This window comes from Grammomys surdaster, unplaced genomic scaffold, assembly GCF_004785775.1.
Source record: "Grammomys surdaster isolate TR1022 unplaced genomic scaffold, NIH_TR_1.0 140, whole genome shotgun sequence".
Taxonomy (NCBI): Eukaryota; Metazoa; Chordata; class Mammalia; order Rodentia; family Muridae; genus Grammomys; species Grammomys surdaster.
In genome coordinates this window covers 3,484,965-3,503,195 of record NW_021604598.1, presented here as the reverse complement: position 1 = coordinate 3,503,195, position 18,231 = coordinate 3,484,965, and the positions used below count along the sequence as shown (strand labels likewise).

The 18,231-nt window shown below is 42.5% G+C and overlaps 1 protein-coding gene across 1 annotated transcript in view; it reads right to left on the bottom strand.

Annotated features, from left to right (window-relative positions):
• Window positions 1-18,231, bottom strand: part of Bbs9 (Bardet-Biedl syndrome 9) — a 365,371-nt gene that overhangs the window by 328,212 nt on the left and 18,928 nt on the right. The window contains 3 exon segments of the mRNA XM_028763694.1: window positions 5,647-5,760; window positions 11,238-11,302; window positions 15,053-15,200. Of these exon segments, the coding sequence (XP_028619527.1) occupies window positions 5,647-5,760; window positions 11,238-11,302; window positions 15,053-15,200 (327 nt within the window).

The window sequence follows — 18,231 nt, the reverse complement described above, 5'->3', positions numbered from 1 at the left end:
TGCCTCTGTGTGTGTGCCTGTGTGTCTGTGTATCTGTATGTGTGCCTGTGTATGTGTGCCTGCGTGTGTGCATATAAGTGTGTGTGTCTGTGTGTGAGTGTTTGTGTATCTGTGTTTGTGTGTGTCTATGTGTGAATGTGTATTTGTGAGTGTGGGAGTATGTGGGAATGCAGGGGATGTGCATGTGTGTGTGTATGTTTGTGTGTGCATGTGAGTGTGTCTGTGTGTATGAGTTTGTGTCTATGTGTGTGAGTGTATATGTGTGAATGTGGGACTTTGGCAGTATGTGTATTTGGGTATATGTGTGGGGGAGTGTGCATGCTAGTGTACGTAAGAGTATGTATCTGTGTCTATGTGTGTGCCACTAACATTTCATTTTGGAGACTTTCTTAAACTTCCTTATAAACCAAAATACCAAGCAAAAAATGAAACAAAACATAAACATATAACCCAGAAGCAAGTCAGTGTTCTGACATGATCTCTGAGTAATAAAGCTAATCACTGAGGGGGAGGCCATAGGCAAAGGCACCTGCTCTCAAGCCTGAGGACCTGAGGTGTAGTCAGGCCTTCAGGTGCACACAATGGCTCATTTTCTCTTTGTCCTGTGCCTTCTCTCTCTGTCTCTCGCCCTCACTCTTTCAGACACACACATAAATAAATGTAGTAACAATTTTTAAATTACATACTTAAGTTTAGCCAAAGCAAACTATAGTCCTTTCTGATAGGACAGTCACTCTAGATTCTAAGGCAGCCGGGTCCGGGAGGGAGAGGGGTTGGTGTTCTAACGCCACAGGATTCTTGATGCTGAAGCCCAACTTCAGCTCCTCCTCTCTCATTAGAGAGAGCTTGAGAATGTTCAACTGTAGAGCTGGATCAAGGATGGCAGAGGGAGGGGCCTAAGTGCTACAACTCAGCATCACCAAAAACACTGTCAGAAACTCAGACTCGCAGGTCCAGTTTCTGAATACTGAGACTCAGAACCTGCATGTTACCATGGTCTTGTGATTCAAATGTAAATTAAAGTTTCAGGTACACAGCTTGGTAGAATTCCCACATTCCATCCTTTCAGATATTAACTAATAATTTCCCTTTTAAAAAACACTTCTTTGCAACTTGAAGAAACTTATATTTATTTTTAGTCAAAAGAAAAAATTTCAGTATACAATTTCCTCATTCATGATTTGTGTTACTTTGTTTTGTTTTTCTGAGGTACACTTCATGTCAGGGCTTCATCCCCCTGCCTCCATGTCTGCAGTTCGGGGATTACCTGGGCCACCCCTTCAGGCTGGGCTCCCCTTCGTAGTCACAGGCAGTCCCAAACAACAGACAGTAGTAGAGGCCTGCCCTCTAGTGGCAGCTCTTTGGGTGCACAGCCCCAGAGTCTCCTCAGCTAATCTAAAAGAGTACCAGATTTTATTTTTTTTTACTTGATTGCTTTCTCAAACACTAAGTTTTCTTCGAATTGTTAATTCTCAGTAACTTTCAAATTAAAAGAATGACTCACTCTTGAGCGATTCCAGCGTGCACCAGGAGGATCCCGAGCCCGTTCCAGCCACACAGTCAGTTCCAACCAGTTTTAGCCTGTCCCAGCCAGTTCCAGTCTGGTCTACAAGAGACCTAGTCTCCAAAAATGCAAAACATACAAACAAACCAGAGAGTGGCACACTCCCTATGCAATGCTGTGCTACACAAGTTAATCACACTAGAGACCGGCGGGCGTGAGAAGTGAATTTCATTCAAATGAATAAAACTTGGGAATCACTTGTCTTCTTCCTGAGTGCTAACTAAACTGCTTGTTTTGTGTACCAAGCACAGGACACGTTCAACAACCAGCAGACTCCATCATTTCTACATTCTAGCCAACATATTGTCCAGTATTGGGGAGTGAGCACAGAGCAGTGAGCACACTGTCTACACTCCCTAAGGCAGTTTTGTTGATTTCTAGACAGGGTCTTGTCCAGTTCAGGCGGCTAGCCTTTGACTCAGAAGCTGACCTGGAACTAACTCCTGATCTTCCTGACTCCACCTCCTTCTGTTTCAAGTTGTAAAATGTTTTGTTCACAACCAAAGAAAAGTAAAGCATGTCAGAATGGCCTCATGCTTTGTTGAGCATTTTCAGTGTGGAACATAATTCAAGAGCTAAGAGAAGAACAGGTAGGCCTTGTTTTCCGCTGGTCCTAGCTATGCACAGGGGAAGAAATGCCTCGTTGCTCACCTTCCACTCAAAGCTGAGGTTCTTCAACCAAAGATAGAATCCCAGAAGAAAAACAGAAATATAATAATTTTACATGATGTCAGGGCTATCATGAGCAAATGAGGGCCAGAAGAAATCATTTCACTTGTGGATTTTTAACCCACACTGGATGAAAATGGGGGTTGTCACAGAGCTTCACCGGACAATAGGGTATGAACAGACAGTCCCATCAGGAGGCACTCAGCATGGGCTACTTGTCAGTCTCTCCGATAAACCTTTGCTCAAAGAGAAGACTATTTATTCCTCATCTCAGTATAGGAGCTGACCTCGAACAGGACAATGACGTGACCTGCAGGAGTCAGGATAACCTACCTGAGCAACGTTCATCAGTGTGTCAGAGGTTGTTTGCTCATTTGTTTGTTTCACTGCTGAGGAGAGAACTCAGGCCTCATAAATACTGAGCGTAACTATCAGTGAGCCACAGGCCCACCCCAAGAGCCTGTGTTTTAGAATGAGTAAGCCCTGAACCCCATCACATTACCCTGACAGTCCATTAGGAAATCCATCAAAAGTGTTGCACGGCATCAAAGAATGTGCTTATGTTAGGTTAACTTGGTCTAATTCAATCTACACAGCGTTGAGGACATAGCCTGAACCACACAGTGCTAGGAGAACAACCAACTGCTGTCCTCACAGCCAATGTCTGCACCCCAGATACGTAGGAAGTTTGTTTCATTGTTTCTTGTTTGTTTGAGCAGGGCCATACTCTCATCCAAAGCTAAGGAGAAACTCCCATCTACCATAGGCTACTCTTGAATTCATGATAATCCTCCTGCCTCAGCTTCCTGAATACCAAGAGTAGAGGCATGAGCCACCACACCTAACTAGATCCATAGAATTAGCAATTTGCTTCGGTGATTTGGTGAGAACAAACAAACTGAAAGCATTTAAACAGGTAATTTGGAGATTATGTCCCACAAAGATGTCAGACATTTTAAGAGTGTTCTTCAACTTGAAAGGCAAGGGGTGTGAGGAGGCACTGTGTGGGCAGCATTACCTCTCATATAAGTCCCCCCCCCACTCAACTGTGACCTTCAATAACCCAACACTCCTGTCACTCAGGCAAATGCATCTCTAACCTAATCAAGTGGTTTGTTTCATTACACAAACTATTACTTGCACATCACTAACAAAAATATTCTAAATTGGGGGCTGGAGCAATATAGCTCAGTGGTAAAGAACATTTGATGCTTTGGTTTGGGGTTGGTTTAGAGATTTATTTTATGAGTGTAAGTGTTTTGCCTGTACCCTTTTATGCCTGGTGCTACCAAGGGCCAGAAAAAGATTTCAGATTTCCTGGCACTATACTTATAAATGGTTATGAGCCACCATGTTGGGTTCTGTATAAAAGCAGCCAATGCTCCTAACCTCTGAGCCATGGCTCCAGCACCACTTCTTGCTCTTAAGGAGGACTCAAGTTCAGTTACCAACCCCATATGACAGCCCACAACTGTCCAGTTCCAGGCAATTTCACATCTTCTGGCATCCTCAAGCACCTACACGAAGGCGGTACACATAGACATACATGCACACACATACACACACGTGCACACACATACACACATACACACACATGCACACACATACACCATACACACACACATACATATATATACACATACATATACATGCACATACACACATATACAGAGAGAGAGAGAGAGAGAGAGAGAGAGAGAGAGAGAGAGAAATGAATTTTAAAAAAATGATCCTCTCCTGAAGATGTTTGCAACCCCATAGGAAGAACAACAATATCAACCACCCAGACCCTTGGTCCTGTGAAGGCTCAACACCCCAGTATAGGGGAATTTGAGGGCAGGGAGGTAGGAGTGGATGGGTGGGAGGGGGAATACCCTCACAGAAGCAGGGGAAGAGGGGAATGGGATAGGGAGTTTCCGAGGAGAAAACCGGGAAAGGGGATAGCATTTGAAATGTAAATTAAGATATCCAATAAAAAAGAAAGAAAAAGATGATCCTCCCAAAAGCTAAAATATCACAAAACTCCTAATCACAGTACTGCAGGTGATACATGCACATACATGCAAATACTACCACAAAACCATACATACATACATGCATACATACATACATACATACAAAATACATACATATATACAGACAGACAGGCAGGCAGGCAAACAGACAGACATTAAAAAGCAGCCATGCATACAGAGGACATGATATGTGTAGGCTAGACACAACCATTACCCACTCATTCAAGGAACTTGAGAATCTCCCAATGTCACATGTAGTGAGGAGATGACAGATTTCCCGGAATTTATCCTGAAGTCCCAAGATACCAAGCGCATCCAATTGATAAAGGTGACACCCTGGAAGAATCTGAGAGAGGTACCTCTCCTCTCTGGTTACTGCTGTTTATGCAGAGATCATGCTTTGAAGAGCAATATCATGTGTACATTTAAGTACTCCATCCCCAGGCTTTCTTGTCTTGAAAGAATCCATGGGCACTCTCAATCTGAGGGCAGGGGAGGCGGGTTCGTGGTCCACCTTCCTTTAGCATGTACAGCTGGGACTGTCACTAAGATCAAAACTTGATGCCGCCTTTGCAGTGGTGGCACTCATCTTTACTTCCAACAGTTGGGAGGCAGAGGCAGACTGTTCTCTGAGTTCAAGGCCAGCCTGGTCTTCAGGGCAAGTTCTTGGACAACCAAGGATACACAGAGAAACCTTGTCTCAGAAAACAAATTAAACAAACAAACATTCCATGCCACAGAAAGTGGCAGACACCCAGCTCTACCTTTAATTAGCTTATTAAGACAAACTTTGTAGAAAACAGTGTCTTAATTACTTCACTATTGCCATGACAAAACACCATGACCATGGCAACTTATAAAATAAAGCATTTAACTTGGGGCTCATAGTTTCAGAGGGTAAGTCAATGACTGTCATGACAGGGAATGTGGCAGCAGACGGGCAGGCCTAGCATGGGAGCCAAGAGCTTACATCTGATCCACAAGCAAAAGGCAGAGTGACAGCTGACAGAAATGGCATGGGATTTTGAAACCTCAAAGCCCACCCCAGTGCCACAGCTCTTCCAACAAGGCTACACCTCCTAATCTTCTCAAACAGTTCATCAACTGTGGACCAAGCATTCAAACATACAAGGCCGTGGGGCTATTCTCATTCAAACGACCACAGGTATTTAGAGAGAGTGCTGAAGACCATAAAATAATGCAAGGCATGTGACTATCAAACATTTCCATTTTTAAAGTATAAATTTTAATTATTTTAACTATCTAAATATAGAATTTTTACTAAAAATACTTACTTAATGATTTAAGATTCACACCACATAATATTCCATTGAAATATGATGAAAGGATGTAAATCTGCCACTAGAAATATCATGTGTATGACTCAAAGCAAATTACCTTTTATGCCACCAAAGGGCCCGTAAGTCATATTGCAGGCCGTCCTCTGAAGATGGTGCTCATACATTAACTTTATCTGATATTGGTTTCCATGCTCCACATTACCCAGTGTCCCTATGGAGAAAAAACAAAGGGGCCACTTTAAATCTGCAATCTCTTCTCATCCTCTGTATCAGCCTTAATTCAATTACAGTAATATTAAAAATGACAAAGCAGCCGGGCGGTGGTGGCGCACGCCTTTAATCCCAGCACTTGGGAGGCAGAGGCAGGTGGATTTCTGAGAGTTTGAGGCTAGCCTGGTCTACAGAGTGAGTTCCAGGACAGCCAGGGCTACACAGAGAAACCCTGTAAGACAAAGCAATAAAAGAACAATTAATACACTGTCACAGAAAGGGCCAGCACAGTTAAAAAAAAAAACTTGAATCTCGGTTATATTGCACCATTAGAGAAATAATACCGTGAGGAGCCTTTTCTTATGTATTTCCATTAGACATTCCTTAGTGAGGCATAATTATTTAAATGACAACAAAGCTGTTTAATTTCAGTTCTAAAATAAACACCATTACATTTTCCATTATAAACGATATAACAGCACAGCAAACAAATGACAGCTTTAAAACAACTCATTTTCTTGTCCACATTATCAACCCCTTCAAATACTATATCCTGTAGCTAGGGATTGAACCCTACCACTGAGCTACATTGCCAGACCTTATATATGCCAGTCCTACAATGCCAGCCCTAATTAATGGAGAAATCTTCCAAACTTCCTTCAACAAGTGAACAGAACAATGTGCTCTATTTGAAACCTTGTAAGAAAAACGTCTTTCAAAACAAAAGGGTTCTCTCTCTTCCTCTCTACTCTACAGGCCACATATCCTACAATCATGTTCTAGTTCTTTCCAAAAGACTCTACCTATATCTACTTTCTGCTGCTGGGATTTCAAGTTTGTGTCTACTTGACATAAAACTAGGCAGCACACTGTGTCTTTTATTAAAGATCCTACAAATGGCTTGACCTTGGCTAAGAAAAGCACCATGACTGGAGAAGTACTTGATCATTCATGTTTGTTTGTGCTCTATTCACAGTCCGAAGTGGGATCAGCCTAGATGTCTATCAACAGATGAGTAGGTAAGAAAAGGTGTGCATATAACAATGAAATTTTATTCAGCTATAAAGAAAATTGAAAACGTACAATGAACAGCTACTGATGGTACAGAGAATTAGTAAGTGCTGAGAGATGAGCCCTTACAAGGCATTTATACCACTCCCTCTAAGACTCAAGGAACATCAAGGAAGAGAGAGTAGAAAGAATTTAAGGCCCAGATGATAGGAGGAAGGACTATATAATGCTATCTTCAGGAAATGACACCACCATTGTAATCATGATCTTACAGTGGCTGTGGTTGCCTGCACTGGTACCACATAGGATGGGACCTGTCAACAATCAGTCATGGGTCAGGGAGGGACTCATGAGTTCTTTACCTCCCTGATGAACAAATGGCTACTTCTGGTCAACTCTGGAGGTGGGGTAGTCATCGTCTTTCATTGTATAGACACTGGTGAGCATCTAAAGATAGTTCTAAACCCATGATTACTGGGCCAACTAGTTTTTATGTCAACCTGACACAAGCTAGTCATCTGAGAGGAGGAGAGTCAACCGAGAAAATTCCTACATAGATTCAGCTGTGGGAAAGCATGCCTTAAAGGACACTTTCTCAATTAGTGACTGATCACAGAGGGACACTTCAGGTAGGGACAGCACTGGTAGTCCTGAGTTCTATAAGAAAGCAGGCTGAACAAGCCATGAGGAGCAAGCCAGCAAGCAGTACTCTTCCATGGCCTCTGCATTAGCTCCTGCCTCTAAGTTTCTGCCCTTATTGCCTTTGATAATAATCTGTGATATAGAAAAGTAATATAAATAAACCTTTCCTCCTCAGTGTGCTTTTAGTTATGGTGTTTCATTACAGCAATAGAAACTCTGACTAAACAGTTACACAGAGGACACTGATTAAAGTCAGTGGGTCATAAAAGAAAAGCCACGCATGCGTGATGAGGAGGCTGAAAGAAATCAGAGGGAGATAAGAGAGGGCAGGAGAACATAGCCAGAATATATTATATACAAGCATGAAATTGTCCCAAAAAATTGATGATTAATAATGAAAATAATATAATAGATAATATATTGTGTTATAATTACTTATAAAATATAATAGAATATATTATGTTTTATAGTATAGTATAGTATAGTATAGTATAGTATAGTATAGTATAGTATAGTATAGTATAGTCTCAATAGAGACTCTAAAAGCCAAAAGGGCCTGAGCAGACTCTATGAGACCATGAATGTCAGCCCAAACTACTATATCCAGTAAAACTTGTACCCACCATAGATGGAGAAAACAAGATATTCTATGACAAAACCGAATTTAAATAATATTGATCCACAAATCCAGCCCTACAGAAGATACTAAAAGGAAAACTCCAACAAGGTGGCTAACTACGTGCAAGAAAACACAGGCAATAAATAACCCACACCAGCAAACCAAAGGAAGGAAAACACAGACACACATACACACCAACAACAACAGCAACAACAATGACAACAATAACAACAACAACCTCAAAATAACAGAAATTAACAATTGCTGTTAATATCATTAATATCTCTCAACATCAATGGGCTCAACTCCCCAATAAAAATATATAGACTAATAAAGTTGATGCAAAATCAGAACCCTTCATTCTGCTGCATACAAGAAACATGCCACAGCAATAACAATAGACATTACCTCAGAGTAAAGGGCTAGAAAAAGGTTGTCCAAGAAAATGGAACAAAGAAACAAGTTCTATAGGAACAGATATCTATAGAACCTTTCACCCAAACACAAAAGAATATACCTTTTTCTCAGTACCTCACAGAACTTTCTCCAAAACTAACCATATAGTCCGTCACAAACCAGCCTCAACAGATACAAGAAAATTGAAATAACTCCTTATATCTTATCAGACCACCATGGATTAAAGCTAGAATTCAACAACAGAAACAACAGAAAGCCTACAAACTTATAATATATTACATAACTTATTTTATATATTACATTATAATTATATTATTAATAGGGTATATAAATACATGATATCAATATTACATATAACAATATATAATAACTATCATCATCATTTTTATTATTATTATTGTTGTTGTTGTTGTTGTTGTAGAGGTAACCAGGGCATTATCTGGCTCAGAATAAACCATTTTCTTATTTCATTAAAGCAGAGTCAACATGTATAGACACATGTAAACACTGGCATGTATCTATAATCTCGGGTATTCCTCACAGAGCTGAGGCAGGAAAAGGCCTTGAGTCCAGAAGTTTAAAACAACTATGGGTAACACAGCAGGGAAGAGGAAAAGAAGGAGGAAGGAGAGCAAAGAAAGGGAGAGAGAAAAGGAAGGATGGGGCAGAGGCAGGGAGCGAGGGATAGACACAAGGATCAGAATGTGGTGGCAAAGAAGCAGCCACTCCCCTGGAGTGTACCAGAGCACTCCACTCTTTTGTATCTGGTCTTGAATCTCTAAAAATAGAGCTAGAACCTTCCTTTCAGGGAAAATAAATTAACCCCTTCTGAGTTGTTTGGTTGTTTGTCTGTTTGTTTGTCTGTTTGTTTTTCTGTAGCTGGAGCTGGTATTGAACTTGTTCATCTGGCCTCTGCCTTACAGGTGCTAGAATTACAGGCATGCACCATAAAAGTCAGCAGAGTGTCATGTATACAGAAAATTTCCATCTATAAAGGAGTGTCTCTCCTGTGCCAGGAAGAAGAGGACTCTTAACTCTTATAAAGGAGAAAGTCTGGGGGGAATCTGCATAACAAAGTTTCTTTAATCCTTTTTTAAGGCTTATTTATGCTGTCACTCCCTTCAGATCCACCAAGAGAGCACTGAAACCCATTACAGATGGTTGTGAGTCACTATGTGGGGCTGGGAATTGAACTCAGGACCTCTGGAAGAGCAGTCAGTGCTTTTAACCACTGAGCCATCTCTCCAGTCTGTTTCTTTAATATTTTAAATTGTTTTTATTTGTTGGGTGAGTGTACACCACATGTGTGAGAACTGAAATGGACATATTTTTTGTCACTGTTATGCCTATTCAGTGGCCCACGATATTTTCAACACACACTTCCTCTTTCCTTTGCTTCAGAACTGAACCCTGTATGGTCTCAGACCTACGGAAAACTAAGATCTGCATAGCAAATGGCATGACCACCTTCTTGGGTCAGACACACGGGATGCTCCCATGTCTATGTATTCAATGCACACATTAAAAAGCTTTTTCCCCTTGAGTTTTTAGCCAATTTGTCTTTGGCCAATCCAATGCACAAGGTCCTCACTTGAATGCTTTATGTAGATAGAGGGGAAGACCAGTTTCCTTCTCTACATCCTTCACCTCTCTCTGTCTGGCACAGTGCTAAATTAAAACTAAACCCGGCTGTTCACTGTGTCCAACACTGCTTCCCACAGTACTGCCCACCCCAAAGAAATAACCCACTGGCAATGGACTCGGGTTAGGATGTGTTGATCTAATATTAAAGTTGGCCTGAGGATAGCTCCTTGAATTCCTATGAAGCAAAGAACAATCCAATAGTATATCAACAAACTCTAATGTAGTAATGTAGGAGTAGCCTCTTCCAATCACAGCAGCCAAAGACAGCCCAAAGGTGGGACAAATTTAAGAATTCATATTAGAAAACACAAGACTCATGCCAGGCAGTGGTGACTGTGAGCCATGATAGGTACTGGGAATCAAACCTGGGTCCTCTGAAAGAGAACCAGTCTTCATACCCTTAAGCCATCTCTGTTGTAGGCCAGAGAATAGTTTTTTTTAAGATCTTGTCTCCAAAAATGAAACAAAAATAGAACTAAATACACAAAATACCATATCTTTATTATTATTCCTATTATTGAATACTAAATATATGTCCTTTCACTAGAAATAGCAACTTTTTCTCTAGAGAGAAGGCTGGCCTCTAATGCTCAATGCCCCTGCCTTAGCTTCGGTATGCTGGGATTGTAGGCAAGCATCACCATGGCCACCTAGGAACACATTTCACCATGACACCAGTGGCATTCACGCCGTCAGACCTCTGATAAACACAGATGATAGTGGTGACAAAAGGGAGCAACAATGAAAGCCCTGCCAGGACAAGGTGGCCCAGAGCTGGCACCATGGCACTGGGACACACAGACAGACAGGAGAACTGGTCTATACAGTGAGTTCTGAGCCAGCCTGCACTGCTACTAAGACTCTTTCTCAAAAGTCAATCCATCAATCAATAAAGATGAGTGACTGTCACCTGCTTCAATGCCACCCATCAATTTCTAGTTGTTTTCTACCCCCTGATTACAACAAGAATAAATAGGAATAGTGGACCAAGAAATGTATAGACAAGAATAATGCCTGGTGGGGAGGCTAACAAAGACTAGGAAATCCTCACATGAACACTTTGTCTTCGCTCCTAAAATACCATCTACTCTTCCACCCAGCACCCAGCTTGTGACATAAATCCCACATGAGAAGAGTCCTCTTACCTGAGACAGAATAGACACAGAGCTTCCGGGGGTGCAGCACAGCCAAATGAAGCACCTCGGTCCCTCTGTGAACGAGACAGTTTCAAAAGCTTTTACATATTAGTTTCAGATAGAACCTCAAAGTCACAAATTATTTTCAAAAAAGTCTCATAACTACAGCTACAAGATAATAGAACAATTCACAAACATAAGTCTAAGCTGAGAAATAATCATGCCAGTGGGCACCTGCCTCTGATTTAAGCCACTCAGAAGGCTGAGTTAGGGTAGCCAGCATCTCCCCAGAGCCAGCCAGGTCTACAGAGGGACATAAATGGGAGAGGAAGAAGGGGAGATGGCAGGCATGGTGGACACAACTTTAATTACAGCACTGAGGGCAGATGCAGGCAGATCTCTGTGAGTTTGGAACCGATCTACGTAGTGAATTCCAGCTGGTACTACATAGCAAGACCTGTCTCAAAAAAAAAGTAAGGACAGGGGTATGAAAGAGGAGAGGGCTGACAGAAGAAGAGACCAAACTCAGGGCCCTAAAAACTCAAGCCTGAGCCTCTGTAAATCCACTGCACAGCAAACTCCAAGCTCTGCTTCTGCCTTCTGACCAACTCACCTGGCTCTTTTTCTTTTATACTGTGGAATGGGGTTGGGGAAGGGAGATACACAAACTGTTAACCCTGGGGTGCCTGGTGGTTCTCCTTCTCCGGGCCACCACTGCCTGCTTACAGTTCTCTGAGCAGAGGAGGACTTTCTCCCCTCCACATTAGGATGTATATCGATATTGTCATTGCTCAGCGTTGGGCACAAAGGTCCTGTGGTCACAGACAAGCACTATGGGAACCCGGAATGTTAAACACCCAGGGTTGTCTCTTTAAAGATGATGGATGGATGAATGGATGGATGGATGGATGGATGATCTGGTTCCCACCCAGAAGGCTGGGGTGGATGGGGTTAATAGCCTAGGTAGTTGGCTAGGTTTCTAGCACCAGGCATGATTTCGCTCCTGTCAGTGGGCATTAAGTGCAATTAGATAGCTACTTGTTACCACCAAGACATGAGTGCTGCAGCTCCACCTTTAGGGGTATTTTGCAGTGCTAGTCAGTAGTTCACAGATGTCATAGCAGGTAGGTCTATTAACTACACCCCTTGCTTGGCAACTCACAGCACTTTCTGGTCCCATGCAAGTTAGACCACAGGAAGGGGACTCTCAGGTTAGGATCCAGGCCTCAAGTTGGATCTCTGGCTTTTTGAAATCAGCATATAGTAATTACATGCAATGGTGGACTTTATTATGTTGTTCCCAGGATGGGTATAAGGCAACCTGCTCACCCTCCCTCCGCTGCTGCCATCTCCTTCCCATTGGTCCCATTTCTAGTCATAATTCTCTTTTAAATTTTGGAGTTTCCATTCTTTTGTTTCCTTTGAGAAAACAAAGCGTTTTTGAGACAGGTTATCTCCATGTGGTCCAGGCTAGCCCCATACTCAAAGCATTCCCCCCTCAACCCTTCCCATGCTGGGATTACAGGTGGCATCACCACACTCAGATCACAGTATTTTTAAAAGACCAAGAAATATAGGTTTTCTGGATGTGCTGGCTACTTTTCTGTTGCTGTGATAAAATGCCATGACCAAAAGCTACTTAAGGAAGTGGAGGACAGTTCCAGGGGACTAGCTGTTTGCAATAACAGGGAAAGCATGTCAGGGAGAGCCAGAAGTTGAGAGAGCACATCTCAGCCACACACAGGAATCAGAGAGAACAAGTAGAAGAGTGTGAGCTGTAAACGCTCAGAGCCCACCAGCAGGCTCCCCCCAGAGGCTTTACATCCCAATGCTCCATAACTCCCCCAAACAGTGCCGCCTCCAGGCCTCAGATACAGGCTCCTACAGGCGACACTGCTCACTCAAAGCACCACAGTGGGCATGTGACACACACCTGTAATGCCAGTACTACAGAGGCTGAGGCAGGAGGATTGCAAGTCATAAGTCAACCCCAGCTTGAACTATATCAAAAATAAAATAAAATAAAATAAAATAAAATAAAATAATCAACAAAGAAAGAAAGGGGAAGAAGGGCAGGAGGGAAAGAGAAAGGGAAAACGGACTTTTCGTTTTAAGATAATTCATGCATAGCAGGAAGCTAAGGTGGTAGGAACGCAAATTTGAGATCAAACTGAACTATATAGCAAATTCCAGGTGGGATGCATAGTAAAATCCTGTCAAGAAAGAAAAAGAAGAGAAAAACAGAAAGAAAAAAAGAAAGGAAGGAAGGAGAGAGAGAGAGAGAAAGAGGGGGGTTGAATATGCTTATTCCAGGGAGTGGCACTATTAGGAGGTGTGGCCTTGTTGGAGTAAGTGTGTCACTGTGGGTGTGGGTTTTGAGACCCTCATCCTAGCTGCCTGGAAGTCAGCCTTCTAGCAGCCTTCGTTTTGTTTTGTTTTGTTTTGTTTTGTTTTGTTTTGTTTTGTTTTGTTTTGTTGTTTTGTTTTTCAAGACAGGGTTTCTCTGTGTAGTTCTGGCTGTCCTGGAACTCACTCTGTAGACCAGGCTGGCCTCGAACTCAGAAATCCGCCTGTCTCTGCCTCTCAAGTGCTGGGATTAAAGGTGTGTGCCACCACTGCCTGGCAAAGTTTGTTTTGTTTTGTTTTTAATTTTGTTTTGTTTTAATTCTAGCAGCCTTCAAATGAAAATGTAGAACTCTCAGCTCCTTCAGCCCAATGCCTGTCTGGACACTGTCATGCTCCCATCTTGATGATAATGGACTGAACCCCTGAACCTGTAAGCCAGCCCCAATTAAATGTTGTTCTTATTAGAGTTGCCTTGGTCATGGTGTCTGTTCACAGCAGTAAAACCCTAAGACAGACAGACCAACTGACTGACTTAGAGAAAGGGAGGGAGAAAGAAAAAGAAAAGAAAAAAGAGAAGAGAAGAAAAGGGAAGGGGGAGGGGAAGGGAAGGGAAAAGAAGGGAAGGGAGACAGAAATCTAGAAAGGAAGTTCTTAAAGAAAGGGAGGGAGGAAAGGAAAGACAGGGTAGGGAGATTCAGAGATAAGGAGGGGTGGTAGAGAAGAAGAAAAAGAAGAGGAAAAAGAGGAAGAGGAGGAAGAAGAGGAGGAGGAAGAGGAGGGGGAAGAGGAGGGGGAGAAGAGGAAGAAGAATGAACTTTGAAGCAGATTTCTTTTAGGACAGGACCTTTCTATTTGAACCTTTGTTCTGTTTATTAAGCAGATACTTACCTGACTCCAGTAAAGTGTTCTTTAATAAATAAATATTTTCTTTTTCTTTATTTGGCTTTGTTTATAAGCTTATCTCTTTGTCCTGGTGCTGTAATATGTCTAATATCTCAAGTCCCATTACTATAAAAGTGTTCTCAGTATTGAAGTGAGCTTGCTGAGCAATCATAAGGACCACCCTTCCGATCTCAGCACCCTTACAACACATGAGGCATCCCTTACAACCTGTAAACCCAGCTCCAATGAGGGCAGAAACAGGACTGTACTGGGACTTTCTGGATACCCTAGACAGAAAACTGTGAGCCCCAGGTTAAGGTTCACTCTCTCAAAGGAAAAGGAGGCAGAGTGTGCACCTGTGCATACACACATGTACACGCACTCACACAGATACAAATGCACAAGTAAACCCCTAAGTTAGCACATCTTAGATGTACATGTTTCTACATAAAGGGTTTAGAGCATAAAGTTTCCCTGCATGACATATATCTATAACATACATAGTTCATGAAATATTTTTTACATCCATGAAAGCGTCATTATAAGAGACAGATCTAGTCCCCAGGAGGGAAATGCCCACAGTAAGCTCTACTCACGAGACAAACTTCCCAACTTCCACCTGCAGCACTGGGTCCCGCAGATGCACTTCTAGAAGTAAATCTTCAGCCTGAGGGCCTCCGGTTTTAACAGAATGGGGATTAAAGATTCTCAGGTATCCCATGAAGCTACCCACAATGATTTTATCTGTAAAAAGATTTAGAAAACACAGAGTAAGTAACAGACATTGGCAAAAATCATCGACAATCAACTTTCCGAAGACTAAAGGAGCCAGAATATTCAAAGATTCTAACCTTGCTTCGAACACCAAAGTCACTTCTTCAACAGATGATGTGGTTAAGGTAATCCTACTTGAGTCACACGTACCCTATCAAAGAACAGCTCTACACCACTAAAAGTCAAGGAAACTAGGAAATTAGAGCATGTTTTTCTTAAGCATCAACTAGTATCCATCATAATTTAACTCAGTGAAAGCAAGTCACTGTCTCAAAAGACTGGTAAAGACTACAAACCGGTTTTATCATGGAATGTTAATCCTGTACTTGATTCTGACTGTCGAAGGTACTCTAAGTGGGATGCTGGGATCTCACTAGAATGCCCCCATAACAGTGAATGGTCTTGGTTACAACAGGGTGAACAGGATGAACGGGGTGAAGGAAAGGATGTGTGCAGGAATTTAAACTGTGTCTCCCAAAATCATGTGTTCAAATCCTTGCTTCAGGTATGTGCTCTAGTTTGGAAAGTCTTTGCAGATAGAACCAAGCTAAAATGAGGCTATGACTGTCCTTTATGGGAAAAGGCAAGGGGAATCCAAATGCCAGACTATGACACAAGCAGACAATGTGAGCTTACACAGGCACGGGATCCTAGGCCCTTAGGAAGCTGCCTTAGGTTCTTCTCTACTGCCTCTGACCAAGGAAGCTTATCAAAGAAAATTTTTGTTTTGGGACTTATGGGTGCAAAGTCATGACCCCCTTGGCAGGGTGCACGGCAGCAGGCATGGTGGAAGGCACAGCGGCAGGCATGGCGGCAGGCATGACAGGATGCACGGCAGCAGACATGGAGGCAGGCAAGCAAGCATGGTGCTGGAGTGGTGACTAAGTGCTGTCTTACATACTCTCCCAAAGGTAGAAGGGAAGGAGAGAGACAGAGACAGACGAACAGACAAAGACGGAGAGAGAGAACTGAAATGATGTGGGTTTTGAAACCTCAAAGCCCACTCACAGGGACACACTTCTTCCAACAGGGCCACTTGCTAATAATTCTCAAATAATTCCAACCAACTGGGGATCAAGAATTCAAATATATGAGCCTATGAGGGCCACTCTCATTTAAACTACAACAGAAGCTGAGGCTAGAACTAGAGGCTATCTTGAGCTATACTGTGAGCTCAAGTCCAGCCTAGGCTAGTGAAGGTAAGCCAAGGTTAGGAGACATCCATCTAACAATACTGCCAGAAATTGGAAGGACACATCTACAAACCAGAGTGTGCAGAATTACTGGAAAATTAGAAGAAATAGAGAAGGATCCTAGAAGCTTCAGAAAAACTAGAAAGCGATGCTAAAGAGACGGCCCAGAAGTTAACAGCACTTACAACTCTTGCATAAGTAAGTGCTGGATTCCATTCCCAGCACTCACATGATGGCTCAAAACCACCTGCAACTCCAGTCCCTGGTTATCTGATGCCCCCTTCTGGTCACCATGGAGTACTGCAACATATGGTACATATAACTTACACCAACACATATAATATACACATTAAATAAATTAATTAAATGAATTAAATCATAAAAAATTAACTCTTTAAAAATAATACTAGCCAGGCAGTGGTGGTGCATGCCTTTAATCCCAGCACTTGGGAGGCAGAGGCAGGAGGATTTCTGAGTTCGAGGCCAGCCTGGTCTACAGAGTGAGTTCCAAGACAGCCAGGACTATACAGAGAAACCCTGTCTCAAAAATCCAAATAATAATAATAATAATAATAATAATAATAATAATAGAAGAGACAAAAGAATGCTAGAAACCTGAGAAATAGCATGGCCCTGACAACACCTTGCTTTCCAGAGCTTAGCATCTGTGACAGCATAAGCTGCTGCCATTTTCAGACATTGAAGTGATGTTCATTATAATGATGCTAAGAAACAAATCCTCATTAGTTGGGAGGAGGTCTACATTTGCTTTACTAACTGTCTACAGTGCCGGGACATTGACTAGACAGTTTCCATAGACTAACTCTTTAAATCCGCAGCAATCCTCTCCAGGAAAGGCACTCCCATGGTGATTTCAGTCCTAAGGAGACATAAAGCCACCAGGGCCCTATGGCAGCATCCTGGAGATCTGACACTCCTTTTTACTTAAATTTACCATGACGTCATATTACTTGTAGCAAAAGATAAAAAGGTTAATGTAGAAGTTAACACAGAGAGTAAGCTGTGAGCATGAGTCCCCCTATAAGGAGGACATCTGACTCCTTCTGATGTGCTGGAGCACCACGTTGTAAAGCTCCTGCCCCTGCTCTAGGTGGGTTTATGGAGCACATCGCTCCAAGAAAGAGAACAGATAAACTATCACAACCTGTCATCCGACCTGGTGCTCTGTCCTAAACTGCTTCTGTTGGTGCAATAAAACACTGACCAAAACCATGTACAGAAGGAAAGGGTTTGTTAGGCTTAAAGGTTAGTCTGTCAATGCCATGAGTTGGGAAACGAACTGGGAATGAGGAAGCAGAAGCAGAGGCCACAGAAGAACATGCTCCTCCATGGCTGGCTCAGTCTGCTTACAGCCCAGGACCACCTGCCCAAGGATAGCACCACCCACAGTACGCTGGGGGCTCTAACACCAATCATTAATCAATGCCCCCAGATGCACCTCCCAGGACACTCTGATAGAGGCAACTCCTGAATTGTGATTCTCTCACCAGAGGTGACTGTGGTTTGTATCAAGTTGACAGAAGCCAGCACATGCCCATTGCCCATAACATCCTGGTGAACTAGACATCTGCTGCCACCAGCTACCCAGACAGAAAGGAGAAATGACAACATATGTAAGTCGGCCTAGTGCCCATAGAGACAGAAAATGGCATCAAATTTCCTGGAACTGAAGCTACAGACAATTGTGAGCTCCCAGATGGGTGCTGGGAATTGAATCCGGTCCTCTGGAAAAGCATTGCGTAAATATAACTTTTATTCACCTGATGTAATTGTCATCTCCAAAGTTT